The sequence below is a fragment of the Dissoconium aciculare genome (assembly GCF_010015565.1).
Source record: "Dissoconium aciculare CBS 342.82 unplaced genomic scaffold K489scaffold_7, whole genome shotgun sequence".
Classification (NCBI taxonomy): domain Eukaryota; kingdom Fungi; phylum Ascomycota; class Dothideomycetes; order Mycosphaerellales; family Dissoconiaceae; genus Dissoconium; species Dissoconium aciculare.
This window is the reverse complement of record NW_022984957.1, coordinates 315,167-327,819: the sequence shown is the minus strand read 5'-3', so window position 1 is coordinate 327,819 and position 12,653 is coordinate 315,167. Positions and strand designations below refer to the sequence as shown.

The following is a 12,653-nucleotide window of genomic DNA, read 5'->3' as shown; positions in this document are numbered from 1 at the left end:
TGGTGGCTGGACGGGATGTTGCCGCTCGCGTGCTGACCTGGGGAAGTTTTACCCGATTAGGCCCTTCCCCAGCCACGAGCAGATATCAGTCCAGTCTCTTCACAACAGGTCACATAACGATGTTATCAGGGACCGCTCAATCACATGAATGCATTATACTGCAGAGCTCACTACCCCGTCCCTTGCTCCAGGCACGGAAGATGAATATTACATGTTGTTGCAAGCGTGATGCGCAATGTGCCAAGTTTTAAATGATTATCAATCTCTAGTCGTAGCCAACGGGAAACGCCCGTGACCTGCACCAATGCTTGGAATCGACATGTATAATGACACGCACGTCAGGGTCATGATCCACGCAAAGGAAGAACCTGCTCTTCAGTCCATTGGCTTGGTTACACTGAAGGTAGACACACACATGGGATAAACTACTGGCATGAAATGAGCACGCGCGAAGTAATCCTTTCCATTTCCATATCGGCATCGCTGCCACTCGTTCAATCATGCCGTCTAGTAGAGAAAGACGGGTTTAAGTGAGAATCATTCCACGATGTTTTCCGAGTCATGCATTGCCGCATGAGACTATGTCACGACTTCCACACGTGGGTGGATTCCACCGACGAACGTAACAGCATAAACGAGAAGCAGGTTGTTCCACGTGTTCGAATCACCTGCATCCGCATTTCAGGGCATGTGAAAACATGAGACCCCCCAACACGCCCATTCATTTTTGGCAAAACAGTTCGATCTCACCCAAAAGTCCGCCCATGCCGTAGCCGCCATCCGCCTGTGCCAAATGCCCATTGGCCTCCCGCCACGCCTCAAACGCCGTTTGTACATCCTCATCGGATTGTATGCTGACGTAGTCATCCTCGTCCAGATACTTCAGTTTGACCTGGTTCTCTTTTGGCCCACGGTCACCGAGTGAGAGGTTCGTGCTGCGTTGCAGTTTCGCATCGATGCGGTCTTTGAGTGATGAATATGTGATGGTGGTGGGGACGACAAGGGTGAGAACCTGGCCGGCGGTTGTGCAGTGGACCTTGACGCGGAGTTGGGAGGATGTTCCGGAATCGGCCGGGAAGGCTTGAAGTTGAGGGGGCATTTGTTGGTAGGATTGTTGTGAGGAGAGGGGAGTCATGCTGCGGCTTGGGGCACCGCTTGCCGGCTGGATGTGTCGTGATGCACTGTGTGGATATTCAGTCGGCGACGCTTCTTGTCGGCTGATAGAGTACAATCGTTCGCGTGAACCGTGCGGGACGTTCGGTGAATTGTTTTGACTTCGGTTTATGACATGAGCTGAATGTTGGTACGATGTAGGCATGTCAGGAACTGGAGGCTGGTTACTACGCAAGGCCAAGCGCTGAGCATTGTGAATATCCGGACTGCTTGCTGAGCGATTTCTGTATGCGGTAGCTTGAGCGCTATGCATGTTGTTGGAGAAGCTAGGTCGCGAAGCTGGTGCCCTACCTGGCGGTGCATAGCCGTTCGACGCACCACTTGATTCACGACTTGCTTGTGGTCGTGGCATGGCAGGCGCAGTGAAACGAGTCTGTCCGTGGTTCTCACCATAATATGAGTTTTGAGGAATCTGTTGCGTGGGGAAAGGGTACACGCCCGAGTTTGCGCTGGTCCTGATGCTGGAAGCTGGCGATTCACCTGTAGGTGAAAAGTAGCTGTCCATGTTCGCACCAATACCAGGCGATGGTCCGCTGAAAGAAGAAAGATCTCGTGTCCGCACAGCAAGTGCCTGTTGTTGCTGTAGGGAGCCGACAGGGAACCTGGGTGGTGGTGATCGTGAGGACGCCATTCCGATTGATGCCTGTGTACTCTCGCTAGTAGTGCTCCGAGATCGTAATGAGGTCGTACTGTCATTTTGGTTCTGTGTGTATGCTGTTCGTCCAGGGAAGTTATTGGAAGACCAGCTTCTCATGCTGCCGGCCATGGCCTCTCCATCCTCGTCCTCTTCTTCGTCGTCATCATCTTGTAAGTGTGGATTCTCCAGTGTCGGTTGATTTTGTAGATATGAGAATTCGGTAGAGCTGGTACCGCTTCGTACGCCGTCACTTGCACGTGCATGCATCCTTTTGCGGTTCTCCCTGTCGACGGCGATTTGCCGCTGGGTCTGAAGCTGTGCCGACCATTTCGTCAAGAGCTCCTCTGAAGCAAACCGGACGACGAAATGCTCCATGGTAGAGCCGCCGTTCCAGAAAACTTGACATGTGTATGAGCCTGGAAGTATATGTCAGCCGAGCGTAAAGGACCAGGGAGATGTCGTTTCAGCAACATCAGGAAGCATACCTGGCTTGATGAAAGACACGACGTCTGTGACGTTTTGCATGAAGATCCGACCTTTGAGCTGATATTTCGGCTTCGCGTTCTTGTCAGCCGGCACATTGTTCCTGGACCCAAGCTTGCTCTTCGGCTTGGCAGGATCAATTGGCTTGCAGCAACAAAGAATCTTCTCAAAGAGATAAATGAAGAATTGCTCCTCCTGATCACTCTTGAGGAAAAACTAAACAAACAAATTAGTACGACGAGAAGTGAGTATGAACTCGCCATTGTACGTACCTGACTTTCCGAATCCTTGCTGTTTGACACGTTATCGCCTTTCAGCAATGTGACTGGGCTGTATAGCAGCAATTTTCCAAAGGCATCTGGGTCCAGCCCTTTCCAATCATCGACGCGCGCACTGAGTTCCCGGACCAATCCGAGCTTTTGCTCGGCGTCCACAGCCTTATTCGCATCCTGCAGAATGGTGGTGACGACTTCTTTTCCGAGGAGAAGATCCTGTTTCTTTTGCTCATCCAGATCACCTTTCTTATACAAGTCGTCTAAGAGCAGCGGATATTTACTCAATCTTTGAAAGGGTTTCATGAGGAAGCCATAAAGAGAAGCTGCGGACTCCACCATCTGTCGCATCTCGATGCTTCCACCTGCTTCCTTTAATCGAGGAAACTCCGCTACGACCATGCGCTCGCATTTTGCCTGATTGGCGATGTATGGTTCGTAGACTTTGAAGCCTTGATCCCATTGTTGAAATATGGATCCCCAATTTTGCTCCTCTTCGGGTAAGAAGTTAATTTGTTCCACACGGATCAAAAATCTTCGCTGAAAATCCAAAAGGTTGTTGAGGTTGAGGAAAATGTGATGGCACGCGTCTCCTGGAATAATACCTTTCTCCTCTACCATGTTTTTGAAAGCTTGGAGGATTTCCAGATGTGTGACATATGTGCGTTCAGTCGTGACCAATTCCGCAATAATGTGCTGCCGTTGTGTTCGTTTTCCTTTACCCGCTCCTTCAAGGTCGGATCCCCGCGTGCGAAAGTCTTCAATATCTCCTCGGCGTACCAACTCATCCAATCCCCAATTTACAACTCTCGCTACTTTGACAAATCCAGTTGTGTCATCGGCATAGAGGTCTGTGATGATGAAAAGTTTTTCCTGCGGAATTTTGAGGTCGGTGATACAGGCTTGCAAAAATTTGAACGCTGCAGCCTTTCCTCTCTTGATGTCTGAATTTGGACCAGTGGCAGAAGGGAGATTCATAGGCTGCCCCGGACGCAGCAATGTGTAAATTGAAATAAGAGGTTGTCCTCGGCGTATTGTGCGCCACAGCAATGTTACGGGGTCAGTGTCATCTTCCGCCTCTTGCTCAATCTGCAGGAACGCCTCCTCACAACCCGGCACGCCTTTCAACCGCTGGCGTAGCCCAACACAGATCTGAAATAGCGATTTGCTCGCATCTGCAACCGAGTTCATGACGTTGTCATTGGCGGTAACTTCATTGCCATTTGGAGTGCCCGGTCCGGGCGGGGAGGACATGGGTGGAGGAGGAAACAGAGTGCTGTGTGAGGTTCCCTCGGTGGTATTACTGCTGCGATTCGATGTGCGGGACTGAATGCTGTAGCTGGAGCCGGTGTGAGCCTGCGAGTGCACCAGCGGACTCGTGGCGGCGTATGCCGCGTTCATGGCGGGGTCGGTGGTGGAGGTGATGGTAGATTGGGCGGCGGGGCGGAGAGCGGAACGAGCGACGCTGGAGAGACTGAAGGATGTGGTCAAAGTGCGGCCGAGTTGAGGAGTCGCATTCGCATGGGTCGCAATTTCCATGCCCGCTGACGCTCTACGCGACAGCCGTTGAAGTCATGAATCGAACGGCGGTGAAGTTGTGTGTCTGTAGTCGAAGGGCGGCGAGGAAGCGAGTCGGGACAAGAATGGTGACGGTGTCGAGGACGGCAATATGATTCTCTCGCAGACGGGCGAACTGTAGTATAGAAAAGAGACAGAGCACGATTGTCGTGAAAATCGAGGGTGGTGTGATGCGGAGATTGTGAGTGGATGTGCAAAGTGTAGTGGTGTCGGCACTGTTCCCTTCTCATACAAAACTCCTGCGTGTCAGGGTCGAGAGAAAAGCGCCCTATTCTTTCTTGCCCCCCAGCCGTGAGCCGGAGGAGAGGAGAAGACGATGGTGGTGATGGTGGCATGCACCCACCCTCTCTCTGTTCTCTTCTCCCTTCTCACGCCCACTGGCCGTGCATACTATCTACCGGGACACCCACCCACCCACACTTCTCTCACACACACACGCATGTATGCCTCCAGTCCTGTGCGCTGTATGGGCGAATTCACTTTCCCCTAGATCGCTCCTGCAAGCCCTGAAGTGGAGGAATTCGGCGGCTACTGCGCGGGGCCCTTTTGGTATCCCTCAGATTCTGCAGGTTAGTGCCACCGATGCGCGTTGCTTCTCATTCGATTTGTTCCTCCAAGGTTCCTGTTATTTTTGTAGGCGGACAAGACAATGTTAACGGCTATCAAACTGCAGCAATATGTCGAAGGTGATGTAGTAGCTCATTGTTAGTGTGAGGCACATCCCGACACTGCCAGGGTGTGTCGGGTTTATCACAAACAGAAGCAAATTGGCTATCACGGGCATGTGTCAGTCCCGTAATCAGCTGGAAGCGACGAGCGCCCTCTCTCTGTCGCGCGCTACCAGCAACGTCGAATCCCAACGACGCGATTCCCGGTATCGCTATCGATCTTGTCATTCTCGATCAAAATAGCCTCCGCGATCCCGAGACTATTGGAACTTCAATTCTATCGAATATCGCGACGTGATTAGAAACGGCCGCGCCTGGGAAGACGACAGCTTTCTGCTTGGCCATCGAAAGCGACGATGAAACGGGGCACTGGCCCCTGAAACCTCCCGATGGTTGAATACACTTGATGTATGCCCAGGTGTAAATTGGTACGGACCTCGGGATGTACCTTACACACAAAGAACTACTAGGTAGGGACGTGGGTTCAGAACAACCAGGATCTACCCGCTCCTCGATATACTGTCGACCGAGTTGTGCCCCACCAGTAGTAATGAACAGGAGGCATTCATGGATGTCATACTCGATCTGCTGCTTTGCAAGGCCTGTCCATCTCACTGTTTGCGACGACTGCAAAGTCGAACTGGTAGATACTTTCGCTTGCGCAACATAATCGTGTGATATACATGCAGACGAGCTGGGATACAGCGTCGGGAGGGTACATGTTGTGACAATGCACTCCACTTGTTCGAGTGTTCAGTGGTGTAGTGCCGGTTTGTCGCTAGAGCTTGTTTCTTCCGACTTGCCGCGGTCACATTTCTTCGACCCGTAACGCCAAGGGATGGGGGATTTGAAGGAACCAACCAATCATGTCTTGATCGCATGAGGTTTCCCATCTCTAACCAAAGAAGAAACAGACAAGGACTACATACGACATATATAGATATACTATGGCGAGTCATCGCCAGCTGACTTCCTTCCTTGTAATGTCGTTCTGCTCACGGATGACGCTGCTGATGGCGAAGGCGTTGTTGCGCTTGCCGCCCGGTCATTCTGCTGACTTCTAAGGTTCGGTGGTACTTAAATTCTCACGATCGAGGGTCCTCGTCGCTTTCAGCAAGGCGCTTGAATAGGGGCCTTGTTTCTCACGCACGCGAGCAGCCATCATAGGCGAGTCATGGCTGTCGCAGGGCCCAGTTTCCGATGCCGAATTTTGTCTTGGACAGCAGGCACACGTGGGCTGCTTTTTGTCTCTGATGACGGTCGATCAAGCAGGGGCCAAGATCGCGACAAACGGAATTACAACAGGTAAGGCGGAACTCTCGCCCGAATGTCGCGTGCTGTGCTGGCGCGTGGTACGACTTCCAGCCAGGCCCAGCTTTGCGCGGTGCTGACATCGGACAACGATGACAATTGTACCAATCGGCTCGTCGTTCTAGAGGTTCATGGTTCTGGCCTCTCATGGACGCAATCGATCGAGAGTTATCGTATGCGATCGACAACTGCTACAGAGCGATCACGACACGTTACGGAACGTAACGGTTACAACCTCCCTCTTTTTCGTTTCTTTGATGAATAGCCATCCACCACTCTGGGACTTATGTGCACAGGGCACGTGAGCAGCCGCCGAGTCGGCACAGACATAGAGAGTCGGCGGCTGGAGGGTCGTATCTAGATGTCAACTAAAACACACACTGCCCAGTTACCTGTACGTCTGCTTCCTTCTGATTCCTTCGTTTGTTGATCCCATGCGAACTGAGCTCGCCGAGAGAGTACTTTGCGATGGACCCAAGGAATTCCCAAATTTCGCCATTTACCTCCTTTCCACACAATAAATGTTGTATAGCACCTGGCACCTATGCTTAATTCCCTTGGGCCGCTAGGGTTGATTCCGGTCTACTGTATCACTAAAAGGCCCTGATATAAACACGCCCGGGCGACCATCATTAACGTCCAAGCGCCCGCATCGACCCCGTCACATGTGTGTGTAGGTACGATTGCACTCGAACATCACATTGACGACTATTGTATATGACCAAAGTACACCCAGACGCAATCATCGTTGGTCCGGAGTCGTGAGCAGTGCGCAAAGTCGCCGACGGCGATACACTGCAGCCTCGTGGCTCAACAGTCAATCCTTCCTTGCCACGCTGCCCCACGCACCATGATGGGCGCGAATTGCAGATCCTCTCCACAAACATAATCAACTAGACGGTTCACGATTCAGTTCATATTTGTAACGTCACCATCCTGGCTCTGGCATGACTTCATACGATTCTTCTGATGCAGACTCTTTGAACGCGCGCACCGCTGCCATCATGAGGCACCAACAATCACTACCCGACGAGAGTTATGCCAGTGACACAAACAGCGCGGCTGGAGCCGATGAGGAGATGCTTACACAATCGGATCACGCACCCAGCACTGCGAGTCAATTATTGAAAAGCATATCGGGTCTCCCAGAGAGCGAACGTATTGGTATGGACACCAGAAATCCATGGTCTTGGTCAAAACGAAGCATGTGCTAATTTGCGATCAGTTCTGGTACAGCATATGCTTCGCACATTTCCCGTTGCTCGCCTGGTAGAATTTCACGAACATCTCGCAACTATGGTTTACTTCGATCCTGTTTCAAAGCTTCCCAACGAGCTCATACTTCACACATTTTCGAATCTGTCACCACACGACCTTCTCACTTGCTCGCTTGTGTCAAGAGGATGGAGAGAACGGGCACTGGATGAAAGACTTTGGCGAGACTGCTTTTCAAGAGAAGGTTGGGACATGGATACAGCCAAATTTAGGGAGCACGAGCGTAGCGCCAGGTCGTTTGGGTTCACCTCAGCATCGCGCAGACTCAACGATGAATCAAATAGTTCTGCCAAGCGAGAGGGTCGGAAGAGACCCCGAGACGAAGCGTTTAACGACAATGGGAAGCAACCAATCGCCGACGAAGTCGAGGACCACGATATGGATTTTGACGAAAACGATCACATGGAGGGAGTCAAGTCTAGCTCGGAGGATGGTCGGGCTTCGTCATCAGAAAAAGGAGTCATAGCATCAACGTCACCCTCAAAATTCAGTTGGCCATGGATTTATAAGCAGAGGCGATTGTTGGAGAGAAATTGGGAAAAGGGAAAGTATGCGAGCTTTCGCCTGCCGCATCCACAACACGAACACGAAGGGCATACAGAATGCGTATACACCATCCAACACATTGGGGACACTCTGGTATCCGGATCGCGCGACGCGTCTATTCGGATCTGGGATTTGAGCACATACCGTTTGAAAGCGAAGCCTCTCTATGGTCACGATGCCAGCGTACTCTGTCTTCAATTCGACGATCGCCCCGAAGAAGACATAATCATCAGTGGAGGCAGTGACAATTATGTTATTGTGTGGAAATTCTCAACAGGTGAAATCATCAAGAAGATGACCGATGCACATACCGAAAGTGTGCTCAATCTGCGGTTCGATGAACGCTATTTAGTGACATGTTCCAAGGATAAAACCATCAAGATTTGGAACCGCAAAGAGATAAGCAATACTGACCCCATCATCCCGATGCGAGCTATCAATGCATTTGCAAACATGGATATTATCCCGCCATTGACGCTGCTTGATGCTTTTGGGGGATCGAGAGACGGCCATGGCGCTGCTGTCAATGCCGTGCAAATCCATGGCGATATCATCGTCTCGGCATCTGGCGATCGTTGCGTCAAGGCATGGAATATCCACACAGGATACCCGATGAAAAAGTATGAAGGCCATACCAAGGGAATCGCGTGTGTACAATTTGATGGTCGTCGTGTTGTTAGCGGATCATCAGACAACACGGTGCGCATCTTCGACTACGAAACCTATCAGGAGATAGCATGCCTCGATGGACACAGTGATCTGGTTCGCACAGTGCAGGCGCGATTTGGTGATCTGCGGATCATCTCTGATGAGGAACTACACGCTCAAGCCCGACAAGTTGACGCGAATTTCAGGCGAGCTGCTGCCGCTGGCGCGATTGAGGAAAGGAAGATCTCTCGACGTGGACCAGGAAGGAACGCTGGGTCTAGCGATCCGAATAAAGTGCTCAGCTTAGGCAATAAAATCCCTCCTGGAGGCGGCGGCAGTAAATGGGCGAGAATTGTTTCGGGCTCCTACGACGAGACGGTCATCGTTTGGAAGCGGGACGGCGAGGGAAATTGGAAACCAAACCAACGTCTTCACCAGGGTATGCTGCCGAATACTCGTGCGGCTGCAGCAGCTCGCTCGGGGGCTGCCTTCCAACCAGCAATCACACCGGCACTCGCTGTATACCCTCTGACGGCCGCTGATGCAGCTGCGCAGCAAGCACAGGTTCAACAAGCGCAGATCCGTCAACAGGCCGCCACTGCAGCCTTGGCACAGAGGCAACAAGCTCAGCAACAGCGTTTACTTAACGCGCAGCAAGCTCAAAGAGACGCTCTCCAGCGCAGCCCACTTGCCGCGAACGCTGTCCAGAATTTCGGCGCCGCAAGCGATGCCCAACCTTCTACACATCCACACAATTCCGCTCCGCGCTACGCCCAACCTCGAGATGGCCTCAGCGCAGGACCGGTTTCGGGCGCACCTCCCGTTGTCGTCTCTCCTGCGGCTATCGGCGGCGCTCTCCCAGTGGCCGCACCCGCAGCAGGACCTAGCACAGCATCACGACCAATCCTCGCGCAGACCGCTGTCGGCCCTGGCACTCAAGGCCCTTCCATTGCCACAGCAGCTCCAGCACCCGGTCCAGCAAATCTGCAGCCTCATCACCACCATCACGGCCACCATCATCACCACCATCACCATCACCGCAATCCCGCCGCTGCAGCCGCCGCCCGCGCAGAGTCGAATCGTGTTTTCAAACTCCAATTCGATGCGAGGAGGATCATCGCTTGCAGTCAGAACCGCGTTATCGTGGGATGGGATTTCGCCGCCGGTAATAAGGACCTCGAGATGATTGGTGATTGGAGCTCGGAGACGCCTTGATCGCCGCTTCCTTGCATCACTCAATTTGCCTCTGTCGCTCTCGGTATCATTACTTCCTGGGTATTCATTTGAGTTTGCACGCTATTGGTCGTTGATCGCTTGCTCTTGGAGGGCGATTCTTGGCGGTCAGTCGGTGGGCCCGATCGTGTGCTTTCTCTCGGCTTGTCCTCTTTTTTTCCACGTGCGCGTCTCTGGTTCTCATCACGATTATATCCTTGTCAGTCTTGTTTATTTCCTGCATTCATTCCCAGGGATATGCATTTGTTCTTCCTTTTCCGAATTATTTTTTGATGTCTTTTCTTTTCTTACGAAAGCGGAGATGGGTGGATTATTATTGATGAGCGGGTTCGATTAGTTGTCATCGTATGCATTGTAGAAACTTTCAACACTAGCTAGCATAGCAGGTTTGAGAACAAAATCCGCACGCTCTGGATGACCTGGCACGGAATAGACAATGTGCGCTGTTCGTGAAAACGGCCCGCTCTCTCCAAAACCATTGCAGGAGGCAAATCGCTCAAGTCGTTCATCCTGTCGGTGCTGTAACTGCATCCCGGAAGATCTCCGCTCAGCTTATATCACATGTCGTAAACCACAGTCAATCGGGATCGTGATACAAGGAGGTTTTCACACAATGATCAAGATCATGAATGATTTCCCCTGTCAAGACCAAATCCTCCGTGATATCGCTTGCGAATTCTACCTCAAATCTATATTTTCTTGACCTCGGAGCATAAAGCAGCGTCTCGGGGCAGGATCACACGATTATTTCGAAAAGTTAGTTTATGCTGGAACATCAATGTGTTCGTCATGCGGTGTTTGGCAAAAGCGCGGCGTACGCGAACTCGTCATCCTGATTTCACTACAGAACTTCCTTGCTCATTAGTGATGCCGATATGCCGTCAACCCGAACGAGCCCACTTCAGCTCGCCATTGTCCACATGCAGATAGTGAACTTCAAGGCAGTCCTCGTCGTAGATAAAAGTGTGGTCGTTGTGTCAAAGGTTTGTACTCCCGACGCGATAAACCCGATCTTCATTCCTCGATCCAACACGCTCCAACGCAACGATCTGCCATTGGCGTCCAGGGCCTCAGCAAAATAGATATATGTCGAATCTCTTACCAGTGTACTCGTGAGCTTTGAGGACTGAATCGCATCGAATCTGACTTACCTTTGCCAAAGGACCAGTACAGTCCAGGATTGTCGCGTCCGTTCCACGCGACGTCACCATTGCGGCAGTCCTTGGACATATATGCGCGAGTCCGTCGCCGGTCCAGCATCCTCCTTCGCGGAGCAGGTTCAATGCGCAAGTACTGAAGGTCTTCCTTGGCCATGCCCCCATCGCACCTACACTTGAGTAATTTCGTTTCAGCTCTGCCGACGCCACCAGAAAGGAGAACGATTTGCTCCCTATTAATTGACGGCATCGTGAGGGGAAGCTTCTCCATGGACACAAGGACAGGTTCTTGCTAGATGCAGGGCTTCAGCCAGCCCGGGCGCTCCGCATGCAGCCCGTCCTATGGATAGGTAGGCAATGAACTCTTGAACGGGCTCCGTGAACGAGCAATCTGCAGAAAGATTCAATTTTCTCAGGCTCTTCAATCTGCCCAGACCTGGCTTTTAGCTCTCTTTCCAAACTTGTCTTGCATGGATGTTCAATAGCTTGACTCTATTCTTGATGGAAAAAGTCCTGGCAATTTGGTGTTCTTGCAATTTTCATTTCGAGATCTTGCCCAGGTGTGCAACAAGAGGTCGGCTTATAGCTGCGTGCGGAGCGCATTCCGACCCGAGGAGAGAATTAAAAATAATGGGCATATATAGTCGTGGGCAAGAGCCACCAGTAGACCACAATTCCATCACGACTTCGTCGACCTCAACGACAAGAATGAATTTGGCTGTTCTTAACCCGCAACCGAAGTGGACTTATCATTCGACGGACGCTTCCTTAGCTATGATGTTTATTGTCTCGGAAGAAGCTCACTTGCAATGACTTCGATGTACTCAGGTAGTAAAGTATGTGTATATATGGATGGCGCTTTTGTAGCACTAAACGCTTGGACGAAAAAGCGCACTTGAAAGACAGCACCTTATTGTCTTCTTCATTCCTCTGGATTATACTCTCTATATCGCCCCGATCAAACAGTAGCATTGTTTGGTGAGAGGCGCATACTCAATAAATCCTGGTAGCCCTAGTTGGTTTCTAGTCCAAATATACATCCAGGTCTTATATGCACAAATTGAATGGCGACGATCGCACGTGCGGAGCTGTTTAAACGAGGATCATACTGCCGGAAATCGGCACGTTTGGCGGTCAGGATCGGACGTTTCAGGCCCGACACGAAGCTCAATAGCGCAGTCAAGCGTAATACTTGCGGAAGGGCATTGTGCTTTCGTCCCGCTAATTGTCTGTTGCAGCGTTGGAAACAACGCCATTGGTGATTCAAGTTCTTCGCCGCGAATTTTGTTCAGTTTCGCGACGCTGTCAACGTGGGCTCACAAGACACAGTTATACGCCTGAGCTATGGGCACAGCTGACATTGGTGACCCGACAGATGTAAGAGCCCCAGGGCTTGGGTTCACTTTCAAGCAATTCATGCAGAAAGTTTGTTATGCAGAAACTTTAATGTGCAGCCGGACATGACTCCACCACGAGCAAAAAAAGGCACATGCGTTGTCGTGTTATTCAATCATGAAGTTCCCATTAGAGCTTGCATCAATAGCAATCGAGTCCGCTCAATTACCTAGTGCCCCCAATTCTCTAGTGGCATTCAAAGCTCTCAAGGAGATCACTCCGCTCTGCTCCAATCCCCTCGCCGACTGAGTCCACGCTCTTGTTATTCCACGCTCCT

General features: G+C 51.4%; 4 protein-coding genes across 4 annotated transcripts; 1 reads left to right on the top strand and 3 right to left on the bottom strand.

Moving 5' to 3' along the window:
* Positions 1 to 216: 216 nt before the first annotated feature.
* K489DRAFT_230300 (uncharacterized protein) lies at positions 217 to 612 on the bottom strand. Its single transcript, XM_033599810.1, has one exon. The coding sequence runs from the start codon at positions 500 to 502 to the stop codon at positions 266 to 268; it is 237 nt and encodes a 78-aa protein (XP_033459046.1). The 5' UTR covers positions 503 to 612; the 3' UTR covers positions 217 to 265.
* Positions 613 to 721: 109 nt separating this feature from the next.
* On the bottom strand, positions 722 to 3,819 carry K489DRAFT_389006 (uncharacterized protein; the record flags this gene model as incomplete). The annotated part of the gene is made up of 3 exons (XM_033606463.1): positions 722 to 2,226; positions 2,296 to 2,509; positions 2,566 to 3,819. The coding sequence occupies 3 exons, from the start codon at positions 3,817 to 3,819 to the stop codon at positions 722 to 724; spliced, it is 2,973 nt and encodes a 990-aa protein (XP_033459045.1).
* A 3,307-nt stretch (positions 3,820 to 7,126) lies between these two features.
* K489DRAFT_320888 (WD40 repeat-like protein) lies at positions 7,127 to 9,806 on the top strand (the record flags this gene model as incomplete). The annotated part of the gene is made up of 3 exons (XM_033601499.1): positions 7,127 to 7,286; positions 7,348 to 9,228; positions 9,454 to 9,806. 3 exons carry the CDS (start codon positions 7,127 to 7,129, stop codon positions 9,804 to 9,806), a joined length of 2,394 nt encoding a protein of 797 aa, XP_033459044.1.
* Positions 9,807 to 10,540: 734 nt separating this feature from the next.
* Positions 10,541 to 11,353, bottom strand: K489DRAFT_230240 (uncharacterized protein). Its single transcript, XM_033599809.1, has 2 exons — positions 10,976 to 11,353; positions 10,541 to 10,919 (listed from the first exon to the last, which is right to left on the bottom strand). The coding sequence occupies exons 1-2, from the start codon at positions 11,250 to 11,252 to the stop codon at positions 10,726 to 10,728; spliced, it is 471 nt and encodes a 156-aa protein (XP_033459043.1). The 5' UTR covers positions 11,253 to 11,353; the 3' UTR covers positions 10,541 to 10,725.
* Positions 11,354 to 12,653: the final 1,300 nt, after the last annotated feature.